This window comes from Schistocerca piceifrons, chromosome 8 (genome assembly GCF_021461385.2).
Source record: "Schistocerca piceifrons isolate TAMUIC-IGC-003096 chromosome 8, iqSchPice1.1, whole genome shotgun sequence".
Taxonomy (NCBI): domain Eukaryota; kingdom Metazoa; phylum Arthropoda; class Insecta; order Orthoptera; family Acrididae; genus Schistocerca; species Schistocerca piceifrons.
Window position 1 is genome coordinate 316,344,884 of NC_060145.1, and position 26,230 is coordinate 316,371,113.

At 37.1% G+C, this 26,230-nt stretch overlaps 1 protein-coding gene across 1 annotated transcript in view; it reads left to right on the top strand.

Annotated features, from left to right (window-relative positions):
• Window positions 1-5,145: 5,145 nt before the first annotated feature.
• The window catches only part of LOC124712313 (anoctamin-4-like), a 262,318-nt gene continuing 241,233 nt past the window's right edge, over window positions 5,146-26,230 (top strand). Inside the window, exons 1-7 of the mRNA XM_047242606.1 lie at window positions 5,146-5,157; window positions 5,293-5,406; window positions 6,246-6,362; window positions 6,823-6,884; window positions 7,027-7,123; window positions 11,936-11,940; window positions 12,817-12,922. Of these exons, the coding sequence (XP_047098562.1) occupies window positions 5,146-5,157; window positions 5,293-5,406; window positions 6,246-6,362; window positions 6,823-6,884; window positions 7,027-7,123; window positions 11,936-11,940; window positions 12,817-12,922 (513 nt within the window). The remainder of the gene's footprint in view (window positions 5,158-5,292; window positions 5,407-6,245; window positions 6,363-6,822; window positions 6,885-7,026; window positions 7,124-11,935; window positions 11,941-12,816; window positions 12,923-26,230) is intronic.

Consider the following 26,230-nt stretch of genomic DNA (forward strand, 5'->3'; position numbering starts at 1 on the left):
TGCTGATAACTGATCTGGGAGTGACTATGGCATTGTTCATTATGCACATTTGTAGACCCATTTATAAATGATAATTAAAATTAGGTATTACATTTTTATTTACAATAATGAAGTTAGCTAAATTTGGGGTTATGGAATTATAGTGAATCAAGGAGTAATCTGATTTAAGGATGCTTTGGACAACTGGATGATTGACCCAAGTTATAAGAACTATATTGTGAATACTATGTGTACTCTTATTGAGATTCACAACTCCCACCAAAAATGGTGAAAATATGGAAGTCTCTAGAGTGAATAATTAGCAAACTAACAAGTTTTTCTAATGAAAATGGGCGTTTTTGTAAGCAGAAAAATTGGGGCTATGAAACTGTGGTACTGAATTTCAGAAATAATCGTCAATTGAGAATTAGAAGTTTTGCCGTCTCTGATGAGCTCGATGTTGATGGGTAATTTTTGAAATATGACGTTTTTAGAAAATGTAAGATGTATGCTAAGAAGATGAGTGTGCTGGCTTTCAAATGAGATTATTGTTTCAGTAAAAAACCACTTAATTTGCCTCAAATTCTATCTCCACAAGTTTTTGGAGCATTGTAAATTACTGACAGCCACTTTCTGTAACAGTTGTACATGTGATATTTATACAACCAGATCAAATAAATAAAACAAAATCTTTCTGTCAGAAAAACTATAAGAACAAGTGGATTTTTCTATTCTATTCTATTCAACTATCTCTGTTACTGCACTCAGACAGTGCTCATGGTGATTTATCTAATGAACTTTAAACAACATTTTCATGCATAATCTTCACACTCAAGGTATTTAAACTATAATTTCTTTTAATAAATTATTATAAATTGTTGCTAATCTGTGTTACCACTATTTTTTATGGTTTGCCTAAATCGATTTAACCCTGTGATGAGGGTGTATAGTTGTTGTGTGCAATCAGACTATCTCAATAACAGCAACCACTTTCAGTGGTAGGAGGATCCCTTCCTTCACACGTTTATGTTTAATGCCAAGAGCATTTGGAGAATACAACACTTTTGTTCAGTTATCTTATAAGGTGCCATATTCTGGAGAAAGTGTTTGCATTCATGAATAATATTCTTAATCCAGAAAAGGGCAACTTCACTATGCAAACTTGTTGTAGGTCATTGTTTTGGTGTCTTAGAATTTTAATGCTGCCATCTCCATACATATACTACATCACAGTTTTTGTTGTTGACAGCATTGACTCATTCAGAAGAATGTGCAACATTCATTCAGTAAACACTAGATAGAAAAATGAATGCAGCTGAATAAACTTCCTTAACAGTAGGACAGCAGAAGGGACCAAAAGGCAACTCTCAACTTTTGTTTCCATAGTAATGAACTCTTTTTTTTTTTTTTTTTTTTTTTTTTTTTTTCCACTAAACTTCATGATATTTCCTTGTTTCTTCTAGTAGTAGTTTTTGCATATTCTTGCTTCATGTCTGTTGTACTTCACATGGTTTAAGAATTCTGCCACTGAATAGAAGCAGTGATCTAATAAGTATGCCCTTAGGGATTTGTGAAACAGAGAAAATGAAGAAATAACTTTAATTTTATGTGGTAGACTATTGTACATTTGTATTGTGCTATTTGCACTGGAAGTTTTAAAGGCTGTTGTCATTACTGACAGAACATGGATTTTGTCTTTTTTCCTGGTATTATGTTCATGAACAGTACAGTTTTTATTTATCTCCTTCATATTTTTCCTCACATATTTACAATTTTCTAGAATAAAAAGATGGGGAGAGGAAAGATGGAAGACTTTTGAAAGAGGGACCTACATGAGTCAGTCTGTTTTGCATGGTGCATTGCTCTTTTTTGTGCCAGAAAGATTACTGACCTACCAGGTGTGGTACTCCAGAATATAATTGGATACTGCAGAATACTGTGGAACTGGGCAAATTATGCAACTGTAACGTTATGGAAGCTTACTTTGTGTGGAAGTAAGCATAAGCTGAAGCATAATTTTTTTAGTGTCATATTTGATTTTGTTGTATGTGTTATATAATTATGTGTGTTATATAATTTGACAATAGTGCACTGCAGTTTGCTAAATTTTCATGATTTCATGGAAATTTCATGAAGTGTAAGTGGAATAGGGAAATAGTGTGAAAGTGGTTCAGTGAACCCTCTGCCAGGCACTTAAGCATTAATTGTCATATCTAGAACAGTGGAAGTGGTCAGTAAACTCTAGTGTAATTCCTTTTTAGAATATACTGTCCTCATAATGACAAAGGTACTTAAATTGCAGTTTGCTTTTATCAACAATTTCTGCCTCAAATGAAGATATATGCATTGTCAGCCAAGTGAGGTGTCCAAGTGGCCTACACACTGGACATGTATTTGAGAGGACAATGATTGAAAGTTCTATCTGGCCATCCAGTTTAAGGTTTCCCAGTATTTCCATTAACGCGTAAGGCAAATGCCAGAACGGTCCCTTTGAAAGGGCTTGTCCAACTTCCTTCCCCTTCCTTTCCTGGTCCGTGCTAGTGCTCTGTTTTGAATGACCTAATTGTTTATGGGATGCTGAACACTAATCTTTCTTCCTTTCTCTGTGCATTGTTGGAAAGGTTTGCATGTTCGACATTGTGAAATACCTTTTAAGTAGTATTTCATGTGTTGTTGTTATTTGTCAGATCAGTTTCGTAGTGTTTTTGCCTGTAAAAGATGTTTACAATAATATTGTGTCAGCATGGTCTCACTAATGAAGAGCTTTTATATATTCTAGAGTATACTGAATCAGAAAATGACTTATCGGATTCATGTGGAGGTTTTCTGCCAGAGACATCTGGCGATGAAGATAATGAGACTGAGGAGAATTTATCGTCCATAGACATCTTTTCATTGCAGTTCTTTCCACTACAGTCTCAGGAGGCCACTGACACAACAATGAAGAGGTCAGCTAAAGATTAAAAGGAATGGAAGGTCACTAACATGTTACCTGAAAGAAGGGCTGCGCTGAACATCCTGAAGAAGTTTGGAGTACCAACTTTGTATGCTTGCCACTGTCAGTGCTTTCTGACCCCATTTTGATGAATTAGCTCTGCATGTCATAATAAAGCACGCAGACTCAAATGCACTATGTGAAATAAAAGGTACCACTTGTAGCATATTGTTGGAGGAATTTGAGGCAATTATTGGTATCACCCACACCAGGGAAGTTTTTTGTGCTGAAGATATTCACTTGGATGACCTTTAATCATGTTCTTGGGGGTCTTATTTTAGGAGGGTTAGAATGATGGGAGTCAGATTCAGTGAACTTTCCACATTGCTGTGCTTTGATGAGGAGTCATGCTGAGCTCAACACATTCTTCTCAGCAAGCCTGGTTTTATTTCTGATTTATGGAAGTTATTGTGAAACTGCCTCCTCTGTTACAACTGTGGTGAAGATATTACACTGTTAATGACTAATTCCAAATAAAGCAAGTTACAGGTTTACCCAGTTTATCCCAGACAAACCTGACAAATACAGGCTCAAGTTATGGATAGCTACAGATGTGGCATCCAAGTGTACTTGCAATGCCTTCCAGTAGCTTGGGAAGGAGGAAGGCTGACTGGACAACAAGCCATTGGGACAATATGTTTCTCATATTGATGGAGCCATTTCTAGGCCTTGGAAGGGACATGACAAGAGACAACTTCACACTCTTTTTTTGACAACAGACAACTTCACACTTTTTTAACAACAAACAACTTCTTCACATTCCTTCAGCTTGCAAAGAACTTCAGCAGAATAAATTGTTGTTAGTGGAAACAATGAATGAACTTTGCTGAGAAGTCCCCAATGGTGCAAAGAAGAAAAACTCTATCCTACATTCCACAATTATCTAGTAAAAGGCTGATAATCCAAAGTGCTCCCTGACAGTGTACCAAGGGAAGAACAGTAAGTGTGTCACTATTTTCAACAAGGTACATATTGAAGTAGTAATGAGCAATGAAGGAAAGAAGGAACAAGAAACTGTTATCTTCTGTACTGTCACAAAGTACTGTTTGGATATTGTTGATCAGATGATTCATAAATATTCAACTGAGGTTGCTTGTGGGATATTGTCTATGAATGTCTTTTACAGTATCCTGGACACGGCAGCAATAAATGCAATGATTATCTGTAGTCAAATAACTTGAAGAGGAAGGGGTTCATTCTTCAGCTGGAAAATGAACTTACAAATCGGAAACAACAAAGACCAGTACAGGAGCATAAAAGCCAGTTGAATAAAGAAGCTACCATAGGAGCACACAAATCAAAAAAAGCAAGAGAAATGTCAATTTAAAATGCACTATGGAAGAAGATGACATCTGTGAGAAATACGTAAAGGCCATCTGTGGAAAAATGGTTATAAAAATACCAACACCCTGCCTAAACTGGTAATTTAATGTTTAAAAACAAACAAATGAAAGTAATGAAGGAATGTTAGAAACTTCAGAAATGGATTACATTTCTGCAGAGACTTGCAAAGTTTTGTATTCAGCGCACTAGCCTAAAAGAGTTAGAATTTCAAGGTAAGATTTTGATTGAAATTTGTCCATGACATACAAATGAATGGAAAAAAGATAATTATTATTTTAATCATGAAGTGAATTTTTAATGCAAATCTCATTAGTGGTCAAATGACCCCTTCTTGGTGTTCTAGAGATATCATATTTGCCATTGTTCTGGTGTTACACATTGTAAGAAAGGTGTATATTATCCAGAAGGCTTCCAGCACAACTCAGAAAAGGAGTGATAAACCCCAAATCTTCAAATGTTAAGTGAAGAGTTTCCTTGTAGTACACTCATGTTCTACACAAGAATTCCTCAGAGTAGTTTAAAGCTTTCCTGTGTAATGTACTGTTTACTCATTTACCTTTACAAATTTGTTCTGGTTTTATTATTTTGTTTCATTACCAAAAGCTTGGTCATATGGCACATGAGGAGGAAAGAAAAGATATATTTTCCATGTTTTGAACAGATAGGTGATTTTGGTGTTACCTAAGTCAATTCACTAATCATTGGCACAATTAAATCTTGCAGAGGTCGTCAGCATCATTGTGAGAGTTGTTCATTTTTAGCTGTTTGTCTATTAGGACAAAATTTAGACACTACAGGCCATATCCTTGTAAAAGCTTTTGTAATTGATGGGTAATGAGGTAAGTTTTGTTTGTATTTTTTGCCTAAGAAATTTGTGGCAGTCTGTTGTCTAAATCAACTTAATAACTTTTCACTTGTTGTCACAAGAATGACTTGGAGGTGTATTCAGCATAAGCTTTTCAAGTTTTTTCTAGAAGGGATTTGGAAGATTAATGCTAGCATACGGAACTGAATCTAAAAATGGATATATAAATGTTGAAATCTTTTTGCATACTAATGCTCTAATATGGAAGTTATGTATTCTTCATGTTTGTGTGAAGTGTAATTGAAGTGGAAAAGCTCATTCACACCACTCAGAAAAAGCCGAGGTTGAATCAAGACACCATTTGCCTCTGTTATGTGAAAGTTTTGACTTATTATTTAACAATTTTCTTATTAGGAAGGAACACAAAACATTAGCTGATGTTAAATATTTACTCATCTAAACAGTGTCTTCTCTTTGCTACGTGAATGGGCCTAATGTCACGTACAGACTTATTATAACCCCCCCCCAAAAAAAAAAAAAAAAAAAAAAAAAAAAAAAAAAAAAAAAAAAAAAAAAAAAAAAAAAAAAGTCTACCTAGTAACCCGGCTAGGTACTTAGTTACAAACCTGAGGCAAAACCATTTTTTTAAGTCCATTGAATCTCAGAGCTTTTGTGTGCCTTATAATAAAATTCCATAGGTTTTATATGGAGGTGGCTACATGACAGACCTATATTTGTACACATGTCACATCATGATTTTTCCTCCCAATAGCACACAAAGAGGTTGGCGTAGGAGAGTGGCATACCAGTTCCATGGCCAAATTATGGGCAAGAGCAAAGTCAGCCAGCCTGTTGCACAACATACAGCTGAACATAACGTACTTGATTTCAGTGGCTGCTTCACAACCTGGGCCAGCTGGATCCTCCCCTCTACCAACAGGTTTTCTAATTTCACAGATGGGTGTTATCCTTAAAACCCACTCTCCACTCCCGAAATCATCTCAGTCTCAACCTACAGTAACCTAATGTCCCCACACTCTTCACATAACAGTTTCCTCTCCTTCCATCATATCACCTCTGAAGAACTTATCTTCACTGTTCACTGTTAGTGATCTTCCCTAGTATTTTTTACTCTATGTAAGAGCAAGGAATGCCAATTTCATCACATATATGAAATCTGCTCCAGAAAAAAGCAATGAGAATAATGCTCTTATCATCAAATCTGACAAATTGTTCACTGTAAAATGAAGTTGAAAATAGAAATAAGAGACCATAACGGGAAACACACATGTACACTTTAACTAGGCAGCCAGAAATTTTAGCAGATACTGGCAGGTTTGGATGGGAATTCAATTCTGAGACAGCTACTCTCTTAGACACAAGGTATTCATTCCACAGAAACTTGTACATAAGATAGTAGCTTTTATACATCCTCATATCTCATGTTGGCAACTGTGTGGAATGTTAAGCATACTAACAATAGCTCCACAGTAGATCTGCCCACTCATGAGTCTTGCTCTGAAGAACAGCCCACAAACTAAAAATAGACTGCATTTAATATTCTGTTGAAGTCTATTTCATAAAAATGAGAATTCGATGGTGACACTCATGAAATGTGTAATTAAGATTGTGTTAAATACATATCACTATTTATTTGTGGTCCTTTGTAACGTTTTGTGATTTATTCAACAATATATAGGTAAACTTTTCTGTAGCACTCGGGACTTCACAAGTGGACACAAGTAAACATAAGATGATACAGTAAATCCAAGAACTAATCTTGACCAGGAAATTTTTTATGCTATTATTTGAAAATGTCAAATTAGCAACTATAATTTTCTGTTTCTATTTTATGTGTTTACATGTTTATTGAAACATAAGTTGTCTCCTCAATTTTATATAGGCTCAGAGGAAGGAACCGTGCAAGTTATTTCAGTGGGCAACAAAGGACCTTCATAACTTGGCAGCTAATGACAACAGCATATTTCTCTGATAACGATGTGAGTATATAATGATAAGAAATGACCTTTGGACCTCATTACTTCATGAACCAAAATTTTGTTAAATTTTGTGTGTAAATCAGATCCTTAATTCATTATTACATACAGACCACGAGGAGACATCAGACAGACATGGGGACAGCTGCAATAAATACATAGACATAACCATCAAAGGAACTGAAACTGTAAATGAAAATATGGCACTTGCAAATTAAAATTTAAAAACTTCCTATCTTATAAAGATAAAACATAAATAGTTATGTCTGTTGATGATCCAACTACAATAAAAAAAAAGGAGAGACAAAGTAGTGCAGTTATCACAAAAAGTATTGATTTGTCTAAATATTTGAATTTCCTGAGATTGCATATTGAAAATAAGTCTTATTAAACTTAACAAGTGTTGAAGTTGAGTAACATTTTATCATTATGTAATTGCTGATTTTGATGGTGAAAGTGTCAGAAAGTTAACTTATTTTGCATACATCCATTAGCTCAAGTCATGCAGAATAGTATTCTGAGACAGCTGCTCTCTTAGACACAAGGTATTCATTCCACAGAAACTTGTACATAAGATAGTAGCTTTTATACATCCTCATATCTCATGTTGGCAACTGTGTGGAACGCTAAGCATACTAACAATAGCTCCTCAGTAGATCTGCCCACTCATGAGTCTTGTTCTCAAGAACAGCCCACAAACTAAAAATAGACTGCATGTAATATTCTGTTGAAGTCTATTTCATAAAAATGAGCATTCAGATGGTGACACTCATGAAATATGTAATTAAGGTTGTATCACAATACATATCACTACTTATTTGTGGTCCTTTGTAACATTTTGTGATTTATTCAGTGTTCTTTCCCCATTCACAAGTCAGCTGGGAAAATCAACATAGTGGCTGGTATAAGAACCAGGGATACTGTGTTCTGGCAGAAGAAAGCAAGGCTGTGAAAACGTTAATGGAACAGTCATCTAGATCACTGGGTCATGGAAGGCTTAATGGATAAGATGTAAATGAGAAGTGAATTGCTAATATTAGATGAGTTATGGAAACTTGAGACCTGAGGTGGCTGTCAGTATAAAAGGCTAGAAGTGATTTTATATTGTTGATACATGAGATAAATTATTTTGCATTTGACTCTCTCTTTGACAGAATAGGTCTTTCCAGAACCAATGCAAGTAGTGCACATAGTGTTAAAAAGGTGTATAAAATGAGACTTACTATGGGTACTGGTACTGTCATGGGGATAAGAGCTGCGAGGAAAAGAAAGTAGTTCGAAAGGAGCAGGGAGTATGACTAGGATACTGCTGATTTATTTCTAACCTTGTAAAATCTTACTAGTAACTTGAGGTGTACCCTGGTGTTGGTGACAACTGTCTGTTGTGATGTAGGAAAAACCGTTCCTCTTCTTTGATGATGTGGATTATGTTTAAGCCTGAATGTTTGCTTAACGACACCCAGCCAATGCACTGATAATTTGACATATTTATATGACATGACTATTTTCAGTCAATGTTCACTGGTTGTACAGTGAAAACTACTACATTTTTACATTCATGAACTATGCTGTTTTACAATTCTGCTCATTTGAGTTGGCTACTGCAAGCTCCTTACCAGTATTTATTATTGTAATTCATCAAAAATTAAAAATGGGACAAGTTGGCGATTAGAGAAACTCACATCCATTGATTGCATTTGTCTCTAACAATGAGAATGTGCCACAAACAAATATGGTCAAAGTTAAATTACCAAAGTAAAATTCTGTAGCATTGTTTGGGAAAAAATTGGAACAAAAAATTTTCAGTTTTAAGTAGCACTATTTTTGAATTTATGCTGAAAACATCAGTTAAATGATTCAAGAAGCTTACACACATACAGTTTAGAAGTAATGATTTATACACTTTATTCAGATAAGCCCATTGTGAAGAGGAACTGATTTGGCAGTTCTTCCAAATTAATTTACTTGAGTTTGCTGTGCTAACATAGTCAAAAAGTCCAAGCTCCCTCAACAAACACATCTGTCTTCATTATATGTGCCCACCTCAGATAAGATTTCAATTAAATCCAATAAATTTTATCTCCCTTCAATATTTTGGAATACTTCACACACTCCTTGGCAATTCTTATCTCAGTAGAAAGCTGGATTTATGCTAAAATTACAATCTGTATTGAATATTCGTGCTTTTATTACATGCATATACTATGTAGTGTCCATACCATTGAGCACACATCACAGATTCCCATTTTATAATGTTGATCACGTGTAACTCAAAAACCAACATTGTCATTCTGTGCAATGAAAATACCTGCATTATTGTTAACTGAGTGATATTCCAAGGAAAATTGCAGATGAAAAAAGAAGTATTTTAGGACAAATTCTCTTTAAGTTGTAGCTTAATACTGAGCAGAAAGTTTGGCAACTTTGTTTTGCATCTTGGTTAACATTATTTTACTCTTGTCTTCTGCTTTCAGTAATAATTCAAACATGATCAGATGTTCTAGGCCGATACTTAATGCAGCTCTGTTTCTGTGTAATGGTCTGCAATGGCAGTGTTTACAACTTGTACTTTTTTGTCCTGGTATGCATATGAAATTACTCAATCCATTATAGTACTATATTTGTTTCTTTCTGTACATGTATTTTTTTCTGTGGTTGTAACTGGGTATGATAACTGTGTACAACAACATGTAGATTTTTAATGCCACCTTTTCTCTGATGTTATTAATTGGGAGATCACATGTGTGAACTCTTTTAAGATTTAACAATTATGAAAAGGATAGATTGCTACTCACCATAAAGATGACATATTGAGTTGCAGACAGGCACAGTGAAAAGTCCGGAAGTCATGTGTGTAAGCCATGCCTGCTTGTGTGAATGTATACGTTTTACTTTCTTTTCTGAAGTAGTTTTTGGCCAAAAGCTCAGTGTGTAATATTCTTTTTATTGTGACTGTCTGGAACTCAATGTGTCATCTTTATGATGAGTAGCGATCTATCCTTTTCATAATTGTTGATGTACCAACCTGGACTTTCCATTGATTTGTTTTAAGATTTTATATTGTAACTGGTGTGAAGATGCTGTTCGTTATAGTGCACAGCAAGCAATACATTTATGTAATGAGATATTTTCTTGAGGAACTTTAGCTGTATTTGAAAATCAAGTACATTAGATTTAGCTTACTCTGTTGCTTTCATGGTGATCATGCTCTATTGCAGTGGGAGAAAGAGGGCAAATGAATAAAGGAAAATGACTTTTATGCTGAGTCTTGCACGTTTTGAGGTTCAGGTTTAAGTTTGATAGGGTATTCAGACTCATCTATTTCTCCAACACTGAGGGTACCAAACAAGCTGCTTGTTCAGATACTCTGGCTTTTTATTCCTTCTAATGATTTCTCTTGTTTCTGCTCCCTATGAAACTTGTTGCACCCATTGCTCTCATTGATTGCTATCTTCTGTATAATGAGCTACCTAGGTATTTTTTAAACCTAAAATGGTATCCAGCACACCTGTTATCACTAATTGGAATAAATGGTAATCACAAAATAAAATAAACTTCTCACTCTTTAAAAGAACAACATAGTATAGGGATATCTGGCCAAATGTAGATGGAAAACTTTGAAACTGGAAGAATAATAAAAGCAATTATATTACTTATAGTCTGTTTTGATTATTGTCCATTTTACATTATTGTTGACTTTTCCTCATTGACAAAGACCAAAAGACCTTTCAGAAAATTCAAAACTAGTAATCTGGAAATTTTAAATTAATATAAGACACATTTTATATTTAGTTTAGACCACTTTAATGGGAAGTTTTAGACACCAAAAACTGGGAGAGCTATCTCTAATATTAATTAAAATTTGTTTAGTACTCAAAGAATTAGCTACATTTTCTATGATATAAAAACTAAAAAAATGTACACCTCCCTCCACTCATTTTACACAAATCAAGAGTATACTTCATGACCATTTATGAAAAGTAGTACATTAATTCATTATCAGCACTTTTTTTCTACTTGCTAATTGCGCTCAATTTTGACTCAGTTCACAGATCCTCTTTGACACATCTCCACTGCCTCTTCTTATTCTTTCAATAGCCTGGCCCATTCCTGATAGCTCTATATCTCCCAGCTAATCGATCTTGTCCGTCATGTCCGCCCCGATAGTTGAGTGGTCAGCGTGACAGATTGCTGTCTTGGGTCAGGGATTTTCTCTGCTCAGGGACTGGGTGTTGTGTTGTCCTCATCATCATTTCATCCCCATCCGGAAATATGAAGTTGCTCTCCAGTGGCAAAAATGGTAGTTACCCAGGTGTGTCTTATAAACTTACTATTCTGTTTCGGATATAGTTATTAGAGGGCAAATTTAAATAAACTGAAAAGTTTGAAGCCAGTGGGGAACATAATAGAAGACAGGGGCAAGAAAGATAAAGAGGCTAGTGAAAGGGGTGGGCAAGCCCATGGTTTCATGCAGAGTGTAAGAAGCCTGGTCTAGAGGAAGCATTTACTACCAAAATGCAGACAAGTGTTATACTAACCATTTTATGTTCCAATACTTGTGTGCATCAGAAAATGAGTAATGAATAAAAGGCAGGTGGTATTTCAAAGAAGCAGAATAGAACTTACTAGAAATGATAGAGTAAGTTACGAGATGGTGAGAGTAGTAGTGAAAGAGAAGCCCATGAAAGAGACCATAGAGGACAAGATTAAGATGGTATGAGCATGTTAAAAGTGTAGGAATTGGCAGGATACGGAGACAGGTGCATGAAATGACAACAGGAGGCAACAAACCCAGCCACATCCTGGAAACTGTAGAAGGTGTTGATTATGATGCTACATTCTTAAAATGCAAACTTCTTGATAATTTTGTGTGTTAAGTTTTCCTTAAACATTCACAAATTCTTCAGTGGTTGGTTGTAATAGCCAAGAAATTAGCAAATGTCTGAATGATGGATTTAATGAAAGCAGATGTAAGTATTAAATCTGTAAATATTAGAAGTTTAAATGTAATTCATGTACATAATTTTACTGTTTATTGACTAAGGATCATTAAAATTAATGAAACTCAAGTTTTTCTAATTACATTTTTGTAATGTGTTTATCTGACATGTTCCACACCCAGGATGATTCCCTCTTTTACGAGTCTGTGGAATGAATAATTAATCTAATCTAATCTAATCAATAACATAATGTCACCAGCTGTTCATAATATTTGTTTTTCATAGTCATCAGTGTATTTAAGATTTTCTTCAAATAATATTAGAATTCTAAGCTCAATAAATTTGTTAATCTGTGGTTATGTAATAGAAGTGTAACTGTTAAGCTTTGTTTTCTCCTTACTGCCTTATGTTTATATAGTTAACTGTGTTTAATAAGACGTAATGATGAGTGCCACTGAAATGCAACTTCTCTTCAAGTATATTATGCTTCTGTACTGTTGTTCACAAATTAAAATTCTGTGTCAATACAAAAACTCTTTAGCAGATAAGAAACATACTTTTTTTTAAAAAGCTGATATTATAGTGACTATGGCTTCATGCACATACCATATTACTCTTATGAGAAGACATAAGTTTCATATTGGAGATGTCTTTCTGTAATTGTGTCTGTAACTGCTTGTTTAATTTTCCAACATCTATGAAACATTTTTTCAAAAGATGTATACTAAATGAAGACTTTATTGCATGTGCATAGAGGGGTATACAGAAACTTCTGAGTAATGGGACATATGTTGCTGCATACCCACTGCATGATGGACTGTACAAATCTAAGACAGTTAAGCAAGACAGCTGTAAGAGAGAGGTGAGTACCTACGACATTCAAAGGTTGTTCATAGTTGTAGGTGTATATGTGGTTCATTGCAAGATACTGATTACACACATTAGATTAATTGACATTGTGCATCAATAGGTGGATATTACCTGAGAATAGTTGATGTTTTTCATTGGAATTGTTTTTACATCTCCTCAACATATCACACTATGCATTAAGACCTACTTGTAATATACTAAACATCAGAACAATAAAAATATTGCGTGAATGTGTTAGCTTGATTTATGTGTGTCAACCAAGGATATGTCTATTGTGTGAGCGTAAAGACTCATATAATTATGTCTCTTGTACAGTATTATCTGCCATTGTACACAGGAAAAATTCTGTTTTAGTAGATGCTAGTGTTAATATCAGTTTTTTGTGACTTCTTACCACAATAATACATCAATTCTTAGTGTATTAAACTACTAAAAGATCTAAAAACCCATAATGCATAATGATGACACAAGTATTTTGATATTTAACTGCAACTCATCACTAAAAAGTATAGTCAGGGAAATAATACAAAAACTGTTACTAAGAAATTCCAAACAGATAGAAATGACTGACAGCTACTAAAAATAGAGATTAATGAGTACCCACTAAATGAAACTCTTTGTGTGAAATTCCTAAGCACCTAAATGGATATATGGATAAGTTAACAAAAATTCTTTTCTGCTTGCTTTGCACCTAGGGTTTCTTCAAGTTCTATTCATGTGTGGAGTTTGTTCTAGGTGGCATGGAGAAGGTAATTGTGTTTGAGATACCTCATTATGTTTAAGCTCAGTATATGTTCTGTGATACTGTAACAGATTGAAGTTAAATATATTGGGTGGAAGTTTTGTGAATCACTTCTACTACCTTTCACATAGATGGATGTGATCTCCACATTGTTCCAGCTACTGGGCACAGTTACCTGTCAGTGGTGTTACCAAAACACCTCCAAAATTGATTCTTCGTGTGAGGTTTCTGCCACTATGTTCTGAACCTGTGACACATAAGAATGTGTGCAATTTGCTGCATTCTGATGTCCACTCTTAAGTCACCCTCCCAGTTTATCCAAGCAATTTTAGGTCACATGCTATTGCTCTATTGTTGTGTCTGTTAGCTTTCAGAACATTTTTCCACAGATTTTGGAAATAATCAAACCCTAATTTTCTGAAATGGTGATAATTTGAACCATATCTCTTTCATCTTTATTAAGTTGTTGTTTCAGCATCTTATAACCTTTAATTTGTTTCCTATGTACATGTTCCATTTCACTCAGAAAACATATCCAGCTTTGTTGTTTTATTTTTGTTGTCTTTTTTTGATCGCTGCTGTGTGTCACTCATACTTGATATAGTCTTCTTGTTTCTTTTATTGGAGATGTTTCAGGTAGGCCTGTTGCTCACATTTTGTATTTTGAATATGAACATTTATTCAAACAATGGAAAATCTAAGATGGAACAACGGTATGAAATAAGATAGATTGCAGCTCATCACATAAAGAAGGCACTGAGCAGCAGACAGGCACATTGAAAGAAGACTGTTAGATTTTATAAACTATCATACAAGATTTTATAAACTATCATACAGAATCCTTCTTCAGATGTAGACAAATACACACCCATTTATACGTACATGACTCAAACACATGACCACTGTCATATTCAAACCCTCTAAAGCCTGACAAGCTAACCTCAGCTGGGAGGTGTAGTGGAGGTACAGAAGAGGCATGATGTGGGGAGGAATGGTAACATGGTAGGCGTGGGGAAAGATGCTTTAGTGCTGCCTATGGCAGTGTGTGAGAGTATGGTGGAGATGGGAACTGGATGGTGGGCTGCTAGATGCAGCATTGGAAGAACTGTGCTGGAGGGGACAGGTGTGTGTGAGTCTGGAGTGTGGGCAGGGAAGGGGATATATGATGGTGAGGGACTGAAACTAATGAAGGAAGGTGAGTTTTGTGTGTGGTGAATACATATTGAACCTATTTTGTGTTGTTGTTATTCCGTCCTAGGTTTTTACTCAGTTATTTAATCTAGAAAGCTTACAGCATAAAAAAAATGTTGCTAAGACTTGCCATATAGTGTAACAAACACAAAGTAATAATGAGAAACTATCCTTCAACTGTCACATTAATATACTTCTGTCACCTCACCCAGAAATTTGTCCAAGGAAGTTAAGGAAACAAAGTTATACAAATTGTAAGTTTGGCAACATTTCTGAGCCTATGCATTGAGTAGCCTTGAAATAGAATACAAATGTAAATAATTTGTAAACAGAATTCTCAACTGTGCACAATAGAATATTAAATCTAATGGTAAACAAACAATGATGCCAGCATTTTGTGGTCATTTTCATTCACTGCTTCAAAGTGGAATCATTTTCTGGAGATGTGCTACTTATATCATTAATATATTTAGATTGCAAAAAGAGCAATGACAATAATTTATCACCTCAAAAACTGAGTTTGCAAACTTTACTAAAAATGAGCTCAGTCTTCTATTTGTCACATGTTTATTCATCAATAAAAATGTGTAATTTACTACCGCGTAGACTTCCTCATGAAAAATGGCAAACAAACACATCATCATATCAGAAGACAGTTAAATAATCATGTAATCTTTTCCAGAACACCATCTTATGAAACAAATGTTGTTCACTCTCATGCCTCCTTATACAATAACATGCCAGTGTGTGTTCTTTGGCCTGACAAACCGGACAGAGGTTGGCCTGCGGTGGAAGTACTACATCTCACCTCTAAGGGCTAGCAGCTTGATAGTTTAGAAGAGTTAGAGGTATATAAAAGTAAGATCACAAATGCAAACAAGGTGCTCAAAGAACAAGTAGACTTTAGGTGTAACTGGTTTCCTGCAGGAACTCTAGTTTGCCCAATATACAATTGACATGGAAGCTGATCTCTTATGTAGATTGTCCATGGCACAAGTAATAGTAAATGTATGAGCAAATTTTGCATTATGGTTTCCATATATCTTGCAACGAAAGTTTGTGAATTTGTGGGCATGCAGTGTTCACTGATATGAAGGTTGATGAAGGTAGGGATGGCCATAACAAGCCTATCCTACCCACTACTAGCAATTTATTATCTGTCATTAAAGACACAGCTTTTCACTGTGTAATTTAATTGTGTGTTTCATTTCAGATGATGTTAACACCTTCTTGTGAAAGGTACAGATATTCTCATTATGCTATGAATTATTTCATAATAATTCTTGTATTAGATGATAAGATGTATATTATCTACCACAAAGGAAATGTTTTGGTAATGGAAATTTGTGGTAAGGTCTTATGGGACCAAATTACTGAGGTCATCAGTCCCTAAGCTTACACACAATTAAATTTAACTTAAACTGACTTACACTAAGGATGACGCTCACACCCATGCCCGAAGAAGGACTCGAACCCCCAACGGGGAGAGCTGAACGGACCGTCACAAGATGCCTCAGACTGTGTGGCTACCCTGTGCAGCAGGAAATGTTTTGGTATAGGTTTTAGTGTGACTACTTGTTGTGTAATCTGTGATGCTATGGAATCTTTTATGAACACTTTGGAGATATTTTATTCAAATTTTATTTATATTATTTCTAAATTGTGTTTAAAATTGCTTTGGTGGGGGTAATTTTCACTGGAACTTGGGAATAAAACTAGCGAATCACACCATATGTGGTGCTAAATTTTTGTATGAGTTATTGTAACTTTAATGGATTTTGGGTTGATTAAGTACCAAAAATGGTTGCATTTTATTTTATTTGGTATTATAGTGATGCAGAAGAAGCTGAGTAGCACAGTTGCTGTAGTGTAGTGGTTATGAGACTAGACTGTTACATTGAGGGTCATGGGTTCAAAACTCACCTGAACTGAAAAATTTTAATTTTTTATATTCTGTTCTAATACATTCTAGAAGTATCCGCAAATGGCAAGAATCATTGTACTGGAATGTTCTGTAGTTGTATATATACCGTCTGTGTTCTGACTGGAGGCAGTTCGCTCCATGCTCTTGTACGTGCAAGTGCTGAATAAACATTCGTTAAGAGAAGTTAGTGTTCCTCATTCATCTACTTACACCTTCTTCTACATGACATTATTCTGGTGGAGGTGCTGGGTATTGGAACTTGTGATACCGAATATTATTGACAACACAGTGGCTCCCATCAGACCATGACAGAGCCACTGTTTACGTATCGAGAATCCCGAGTTAGAGCCATATTCAGCAGATCGCAATCTATCAGAGACAGAAGAAGAAGAGGACATTACAATGACAGCAACTGTGTGCCACCACATGAGACATCCTTTTGGGTTCTCTGGTGACGATGGCCAAGATCCAAACAAGTGGCTGAACTGAAGGTATATGAGCATATAGCCAGATTTAACAAATGGGATGATGCCGTGTGTTTGGCTAATATATTTTTCTATTTGGAGAGCACTTCCAAGCAATGGTGTGAGAACAACGAGGAGAAGTTCACAAGGTGGGAAGTATTCCAGGTGGAACTGCACAAGTATTTTGGCGACACACAATGACAGAAGTGAAAGGCTGAAGATAAATTAAAGTGCAGGGCACAGTGTCCAGGAGAAACAACAGCATCCTACATTCAAGATGTCTTGGAGCTGTGTAAAATAGTGGATCCTAGAATGAAGGAGGAAGATAAGGTTGTACATCTCATGAAGGGTGTTGCTGAGGACATGTATCAAGTCCTACTCCTGAAGGAGGTTTTGACAGCAGACGACTGCTGCCAGTATATCAAGACAATGCGTCAAAAAAGAATTACACACAAGAAGTTTGAACAGCTCCCAAATGTCGTATCGATGTCTGTGATGGAGGAAGAAACTGATTTCACAAGTGTTCTTCAACAGATAATGAGAGAAGTTCAGAAGGCTCTCGGATTGCATGGTGGGCAAAAAACTGGGACGCTTCAAGAGATCTTAAGGGAGGAAGTGGAACAGACATTGAACCCAATCTCTTGTCCTTCATTTCCCTTTAAAATGGTAAAAAAAGTCAAGACCCAGGCAAAGTTATGTTCCTACAATCCCGCATGAGGAACCTGTTTGGGCACCAAGGAAGAATGACGTCTGGAGGACCCAGGATAACAAACCAGTATGTTTCCACTGCAGATGACTGGGACATGTGGTGCCCTATTGTCGAGAAAGGCAGCAGATACTTGATGATACCCATGCCAGAAGACAGCAGACTGATCTTAGCCGACGCCAACTCCTGGATGACGAAGATGAACGAGAAGTTGTGGGTGCAGGATGATGTAGGTCACTAATGCCGCTAGCTAACTGCTGGAGAGAACACTGCCCAACACACCAATCAAGGTCTCCATTGCCATTTGGAAGCTCCAGCTGATCACGTAGCCCCTGCAACTAGTAAAACTAAAGGGTGAGGTGAGACCGCTGAAGAGAAAAATCCTGCACCGTTGATCACTACAAAAATGATAGGAAACAACTTTGATATCCTCGTGGATGGCTGATGAGCCCAAGCTCTTGTGGACTCTGGAGCATCATATTCAGTCATTTCAGAGAAGTACTGTCGCCGGTACTGTCACCAGTTGCAGAAAACCGTATTCGTCGACAGCAAGACATCTCTGCTGAAGGTGGCTAATGGGAAATACATAAAACCTACAGGAAGATCTGTCATTCATGTGGGTATAAGTGGCCATAAACAGCCCTTAGAATTCATCTTCTTACAACGAGTGTAGTCGTGACGTCATTCTCGGATGGGACTTTTTGAAAGCTTGCGCATCCGAGTGTGTGAAGACTATGTGTGCTGGACGAAGTGATCATTCCTGCATTCAGCACTAGATAGGTAACTGTCATGTGTCATGCCATGCATCAACCCATGGATCTTGTAGTGGAATGTAAGAGAAGCATACCACTGAAGAATAACTTGGTCTCTGCCGTCTCATTTAAATATGGATTCAGTGAATTGTGGATAGTTAACTGTCGCCGAGAACTGCAGATTCTTCCAAGATGCATGTGCGTAACAAACACTGAGCCGTTAATTGCAGAACAGCTGAGCATCATAGAAACCTCCTGTGCCGAGTCTTTGGGCGTAATTAGTGCTACAATCACGAGACAAGATCTTCTAGCTCAACTATCACCAGATCTCAGTAAGGAACAACAGAGGAAGCTGCTTGCCATTCTTCAAGAGTCAAGTGCTTCAATCCACAGATTAAGTGCAAATTAGACAAATCGACAGTGAACCACCAGATTAGCACTGGAGACCACCAACCAATAAGCCGGAGAGCATACTGTGTGCCAGCAACAGAACATCAAATAATTCATGATGAGGTAGTGAAAATGATGAAGAAAGACATCATTCAGCCTTCGCAGAACCCGTGGTCATCACTAGTGGTTTTAATCAGAAAGAAGGATGGCAGTTGGTGCTTTGGTGCTGATTACAGAAAGTTTAATAAGGTAACTAAAAAGGACGTTTACCCTCTTCCACGAATTGACATTACACTAGATTGTCTGAAAGGGGCTAAGTTTTTCTCAAACATGGACATATACTTGGGATACTGGCAAATTGAAGTAGCTGAGGCTGATTGTGAGAAAACTGCATTCATCATTCCTGAGGGCCTGTATGAGTTTAAGGTAATGCCATTTGGTTTGTGTAATGCACCAGCAACTTTTGAACGGATGATGGATAATATTCTAAGTCACATGAAGTGGATGATGTGTCTTTGTTACTTATAGAGGGTGGTCCATTGATAGTGACCAGGCCAAATATCTCATGAAATAAGCATCAAATGAAAAAACTACAAAGAACGAAACTCGTCTAGCTTGAAGGGGGAAACCAGATGACGCTATGGTTGGCCCGCTAGATGGCACTGCCATAGGTCAAACGGATATCAACTGCGTTTTTTAAAATAGGAATTCCCATTTTTTATTACATATTTGTGAAGTACGTAAAGAAATATGTATGTTTTAGTTGGACCACTTTTTTTGCTGTGTGATAGATGACACTGTAATAGTCACAAATGTATAAGTACATGGTATCACGTAACATACTGCCTGTGCGGACGGTATTTGCTTCATGATACATAACCTGTGTTAAAATGGAACGTTTAACAATTGGGGAAAAGGTTGATATCATGTTGATGTATGGCTATTGTGATCAAAATGCCCAACGGGCGTGTGCTATGTATGCTGCTTGGTATCATGGATGACATCATCCAAGCGTCCGGACCGTTCGCCGGGTAATTACGTTATTTAACAGAACAGGAAGTGTTCAGCCACATGTGAAATGTCAACCATGACCTCCAACATATGATGGTGCCCAAGTAGGTGTTTTAGCTGCTGTTGCAGCTAGTCTGCACATCAGTAGCTGCCAAATTGCGTGAGAATCAAGAATCTCAAAAACGCCAGTGTTGAGAATGCTACATCAACAATTGCACCCGTACCATTTCTATGCACCAGGAATTGCATGGCTATGACTTTGAACATCATGTACAGTGCTGCCGCTGGGCACAAGAGAAATTACGGGATGATGACAGATTTTTTGCACACGTTCTATTTAGTGACGAAGTGTCATTCACCAACAGCAGTAACGTGAACCGGTATAATATGCACTATTGGGCAACAGAAAATCCACAATGGCTACAACAAGTGGAACATTAGTGACCTTAGTGGGTTAATGTATGGTGCGACATTATGGGAGGAAGAATAATTGGCCCCCATTTTATCGATGGCAATCTAACTAGTGCAATGTATGCTGACTTCCTACATAATGTTCTACCGATGTTACTACAAGATGTTTCACTGCATGACAGAATGGCCATGTACTTCCAACATGATGGATGTCTGGCACATAGCTCGCATGTGGTTGAAGTGATATTGAATAGCATATTTTATAACAGGTGGATTGGTTGTCGAAGCACCATACCATGGCCCGCACCTTCACTGGATCTGACGTCCTCGGATTTCTTTCTGTGGGGAAAGTTGAAGGATATTTGCTATCGTGATCCACCAACAACACCTGACAACATGCATCAGCGCATTGCTAATGCATGTGCAAACATTACGGAAGGCGAACTACTCGCTGTTGAGAGAATGTCATTACACGTATTGCCAAATGCATTGAGGTTGGCGGACATCATTTTGAGCATTTATTACATTAATGTGGTATTTACAGGTAGTCACGCTGTAACAGCATGTGTTCTCAGACATGATAAGTTCACAAAGGTACATGTATCACATTGGAACAACCAAAATAAAATGTTTTAATTTAAAAAACCTACCTGTTATGATCTGTTCATCTAAAATTGTGAGCTGTATGTTTGTGACTATTACAGCGCCATCTATTGCAAAGCGAAAAAAGTGGTCCAGCTAAAACATTCATATTTCTTTATGTACTACACAAATATGTAATAAAAAATGGGGGTTCCTATTTAAAGAAAAAAACGCAGTTGACATCCGTTTGATCTATGGCAGCACCATCTAGCAGGCCAACTATAGCGCGATCTGGTTTCCCCCTTCAAGCTAGACAAGTTTCGTTCCTTGTAGTTTTTTCGTTGATGCTTATTTCGTGAGATATTTCACCCCATCACGATCAATGGACCACCCTGTATAACGTTATAGTGTTCTCAGAGACATTTGATGAACACATAAAAAGCCTGAGGGCCATTCTTAAGTGTCTCCAACAAGCCAGACTGAAACTTAATGCAAGAAAGTGTCTCTTTGGAGCAAAAGAAATCAGAATACTTGGACACCTTGTGTCAAATGAAGGTGTGTGGCCAGACCCAGAAAAGGTGAGATCTATAACGGAATTTCCTATTCTTAAAAGTAAAAGTGATTTGAGAACCTTGCTTGGATTATATTATTATTAGTGCCATTTTATCAAAGACTTTTGTATCAAAGCCAGGCCACTCCAGGGGTTGTTAAAAACCGATGCCAAATTTATCTGGGGTGGTGCTCAACAAGATTCTTTTGATGTGATGCAAAAAGCGCTGATGACTGACCCTGAACTTGGTCTGTATGTTGAGAGAGCACCTACAGAACTACACACAGATGCCAGTGGGTATGGGATTGGTGCTGTTCTGGCACAAATTTCGGATGGAAAAGAGAAGGTTATAGCCTATGCTTCTAGGACACTTAGAAAACCAAGAGAAAGTACTCAACAACTGAAAGATAGTCTCTTTCTGTGATCTGGGCCATATGCAGATTTCGACAGTATCTCTATGGAAGGCCTTTCACAGTTGTCACTTTGTTGGTGGACAGGTCTTAAGGATCCAACAGGATGACTCACCAGGTGGGCACTACATCTTCAAGAGTATGACATTACCATATTGTATAAAATCAGAAGAAAACACCAAGGTGCCAACTGTCTCTCAAGAAACCCTGTGCAAGACCATCAAGACTTTGATGAAGATAGTGGTGACTGTCTCGCTGCATTCCAGGATCTCTCTGTTGAGCAGAAGAAGGATGCCAAGATATCTCAAATTATGCTGACGCCAAGATATCTCAAATTATGGTTGCCTTAAACTGGTCAGAGGATGTGAAAGGACAATTTAAGGTAGTTAACGGATTACCTTGCAAGAAATACTTTGATCTGTTTGGAAAGAGGTGGCTACCAGTGATTCCTAAACATATGTACTTAGAGGCTCTACAGAAATGCCATGACACACCTGAGGCCAGACATTTAGGATTTATGAAGACATATGATAGGATCCGCTAGAGATTTTTCTGGCCGGTTTTATTTAGGAGTGCCTTGTCACTATGTGTTGCACTATTGACAGTGCCAGAGGAGAAAGGCTGTTCCTCTGAAACCACCTGGCCAACTCATATCAATTCCACCAGCCAAAACGCCTTTCCAGCATGTTGGGATTGACCTCCTCCGACGATTTCCAACGTCTGCTAGTGGCAATAGATGGATTATTATTTGCATTGATTATCTGACACACTATGCCATTACAAAAGCTGTGAAAAGAGCCGAAGCATTTGAGGTATTCAAATTCGTCGTAGAAGGCATTGTATTAAAACACGGTGGCCCAAGGTTGTTAATTACAGATCAAGGGAAAGTTTTTCAATCAAATCTTGTGACAGATAAACCGTTGGTGCAACATTACTCATCGCAGGACGACTGCCTACCACCCGCAAACTAACGGGCTTACGGAACACCTTAATAAGACCTTGGCCAACATGTTATCAATGTTTGTCAGTGTTGAGCAGAGCAACTGGGATGAGGTGCTATCTTTTGTGACGTTTGCCTACAACACTGCCAAACAAGACACCATAGGATTTACACCATTTTTCCTGGTGCATGGGTGTGAGGTAATGACAACAATGGACACTGTGTTTCCATTACATCCTGATGACATGGATGACGACTACATCTGCCAGGTGTCAACCAGAGCTGAGGAAGCTTGGCAGTTAGCTTGACTCCGCATGCAGACAGGCTCAAGAAAATGATCGCCAAAGGTATGACATGAGCCACCACCCTGTAGTTCACCAGCCTGGCGATCTTGATTGGATCTTCATTCCTGTTTGGAAGGTTGGTCTCTCTGAGAAGCTCCTCAGGCACTACATTGGACCTTATAAGGTTGTAAGACAGTTGTCTGATGTTACTTATGAAGTTGAAGATTTCGACCCCGACACGAGACAACGAAAGATCATTGATACGGTCCACAACCTTTGAATGAAGCCCTATGAGGATCCTGCAACCCAGGGTAAATTCGAAGCTCCAGTGACAGGCAACAAGTGGAAAGGTGACGAAGAACATAGCGGCAAGGGAAGTTCTAAGAAGATCACTGCCAGGGTGAACATCAGTCATCAGGAGTCAGAGTATGCAGGACTGATGACTTGTTCCCAGGCTAGGGTGATGTAACACCGAGATGCTGTTGTTTTAAGGGGGGAGCAATGTCAGCAGAAGTAGCTGAGTAACACAGTTGCCGTAGTGTAGTGGCTATGATACTTCTGTAGCTGTACGTATACCGTATGTGTTCTGGCCAGAGGCAGTTTGCTCTGTGCTCTTGTATGTGCAAGTGCTGAATAAACCTTTGTTTAGTGAAGTTAGTGTTTGTCATTCATCTACTTACACCTTCTTCTATGTGACAATATTATTAGTAATGATAGTATTACAATTGAAGAGTGCTTGTTTAAAGAATATGCATTTTAGCCTTTAGCACAGTGCTATTAGTGGCCCCTAGTTGTCAGTAGACTCATTTCAATTACTATTGATATTTCACCATTTCATTATTATTTTTACTTCATATTAAGTTTTTATGTTATGACAAGAAATATGCTATCTCTTACCCCAAAAAAAGTTTTTACAAATTTTATCATGACTACATGTTAGGTCATCAGTGAAGCCATATATATTATATACTTGCAAAAAATTTGTTTTGCCTGTTGGTGATTTGTATTGTAACCTGGCTACATATTTGCGAGTCATGCCAGATGTGGCACTATATTTCATGCAGTTTGTTATTTCTTTAATGGAGTTTGGGTTGATGATAACTAATAGGTGGTTACAATTCATTTTATTTTTTCTTCATGTAACTTGTAATGTCAACATTACAATACTAGAAATTTTGAATTAGATGATTAATACTGTAACAATATTATGAGAAGGAAAGTTGCTAGTCACTATATAGTGGAGATACTGAGTCACAGATAGGCACAACAAAAAGATTTTCACACTTAAAGCTTTTGGCCAATGTCCTTTGTCAATAACAGACACACATAGACACACACACACACACACACACACACACACACACACACACACACTCACTCACACAAATGCAACTCACACACAAGACTACGGTCTCAGGCAACTGAGTAATAGTAAATGTAGGAGCAAATTTTGCATTACGGTATCATTTGCCTGAGACTACAGTCATGTGTGTGAGTTGTGTTTGAGAGAGAGAGAGAGAGAGAGAGAGAGAGAGAGAGAGAGAGTGTGTGTGTGTGTCTATTGCTGACAAAGGCCATTGGCCAAAAGTTCAGCTGCTTACAAAACAGTATGTAATATTTCATGTACAACAGGAACTACTGTCAATATTCATGCCTTATTGGCATAATTATTATAACATCATCTGTAACTTTGTTTTTGTAGGATAGTTTGATAATTGACACAATGTCAGAAACTAGTCACCACCAATAAATAAAAGATATTTCTTATTGCAGCTTATGATGGAATTCCAACCATTTATTTCAGTCAGTTGATATAGTTTTTGAAGGATTCAAAGAAAACTTGGAGTCTCATTTCAAATAGGTACCCTACTCATACAATTATTGTTGGTGGTGACCTCAATCTACCTTTGATATGTTGGTGAAAATACATGTTTAAATTCAGGGATACTTACAAAATATCATCCAAAACGCTTTCTCTGAAAATTAGTTTGAGCATATAGTTCAAGAGCTCACTTGAAGTATAATGGTTACGAAAATATTCTTGACACCTTAATAACAAATAATCCTGAACAAATAGTGAGCATCGTGACAGATACAGGGATTAGTGACCACTAGGTCATTGTAGTGAGATTGAATATGGTAACATCCAAATCTACCAAAAATAAATGCAAAACATACCTATTTGAAAAAGCAGATGATATTTATCTTTTTAGTTGTTGTTGTTGTTTTAGCCCTCAGTCCAAAGATTGGTTTGATGCAGCTCTCCATACCACTCTATCCTGTGCAAGCCTCTTCATCTCCAAGTAACTATTGCAACTTACATCCTTCTGAATCTGCTTACTCTATCCATCTCTTGGTCTCCCTCTATGATTTTTAACCCCCACACTTCCCTCTAGTACTAAATTGGTGATCCCTTGATGCCTCAGAATGTGTCCTTGCACTGATCCTTTCTTCTAGTGAGGCTGTATCACAAATTTCTCTTCTCCCCAGCTCTATTAAATACCTCCTCATTAGTTACATGATATACCCATCTAATCTTTAGCATTCCTCTGTAGCACCAGATTTCAAAAGATTCTATTCTCTCCTTGTCTGAACTGTTTATCATCCATGTTTCACTTCCGTACATGGCTACACTTCGTACAAATACTGTCAGAAAGGACATCCTGATACTTAAATCTATACTCAATGTTAACAAATTTCTCTTCCCTAGAAACACTATTCTTGTCATTGCCAGTCAACATTTTATATCATCCCTATTTCGGCCATCATCAGTTATTTTCCTTCCCAAATAGCAAAACTCATCTACTACTTTTAATTGTCTCTTTTCCTAATCTAATTCCCTCAGCATCACCTGATTTAATTTGGCTGCATTCCATTACCCTTGTTTTGCTTTTCTTGATGTTCACCATATACCCTCCTGTCCATTCTGTTCAACAGTTTCCA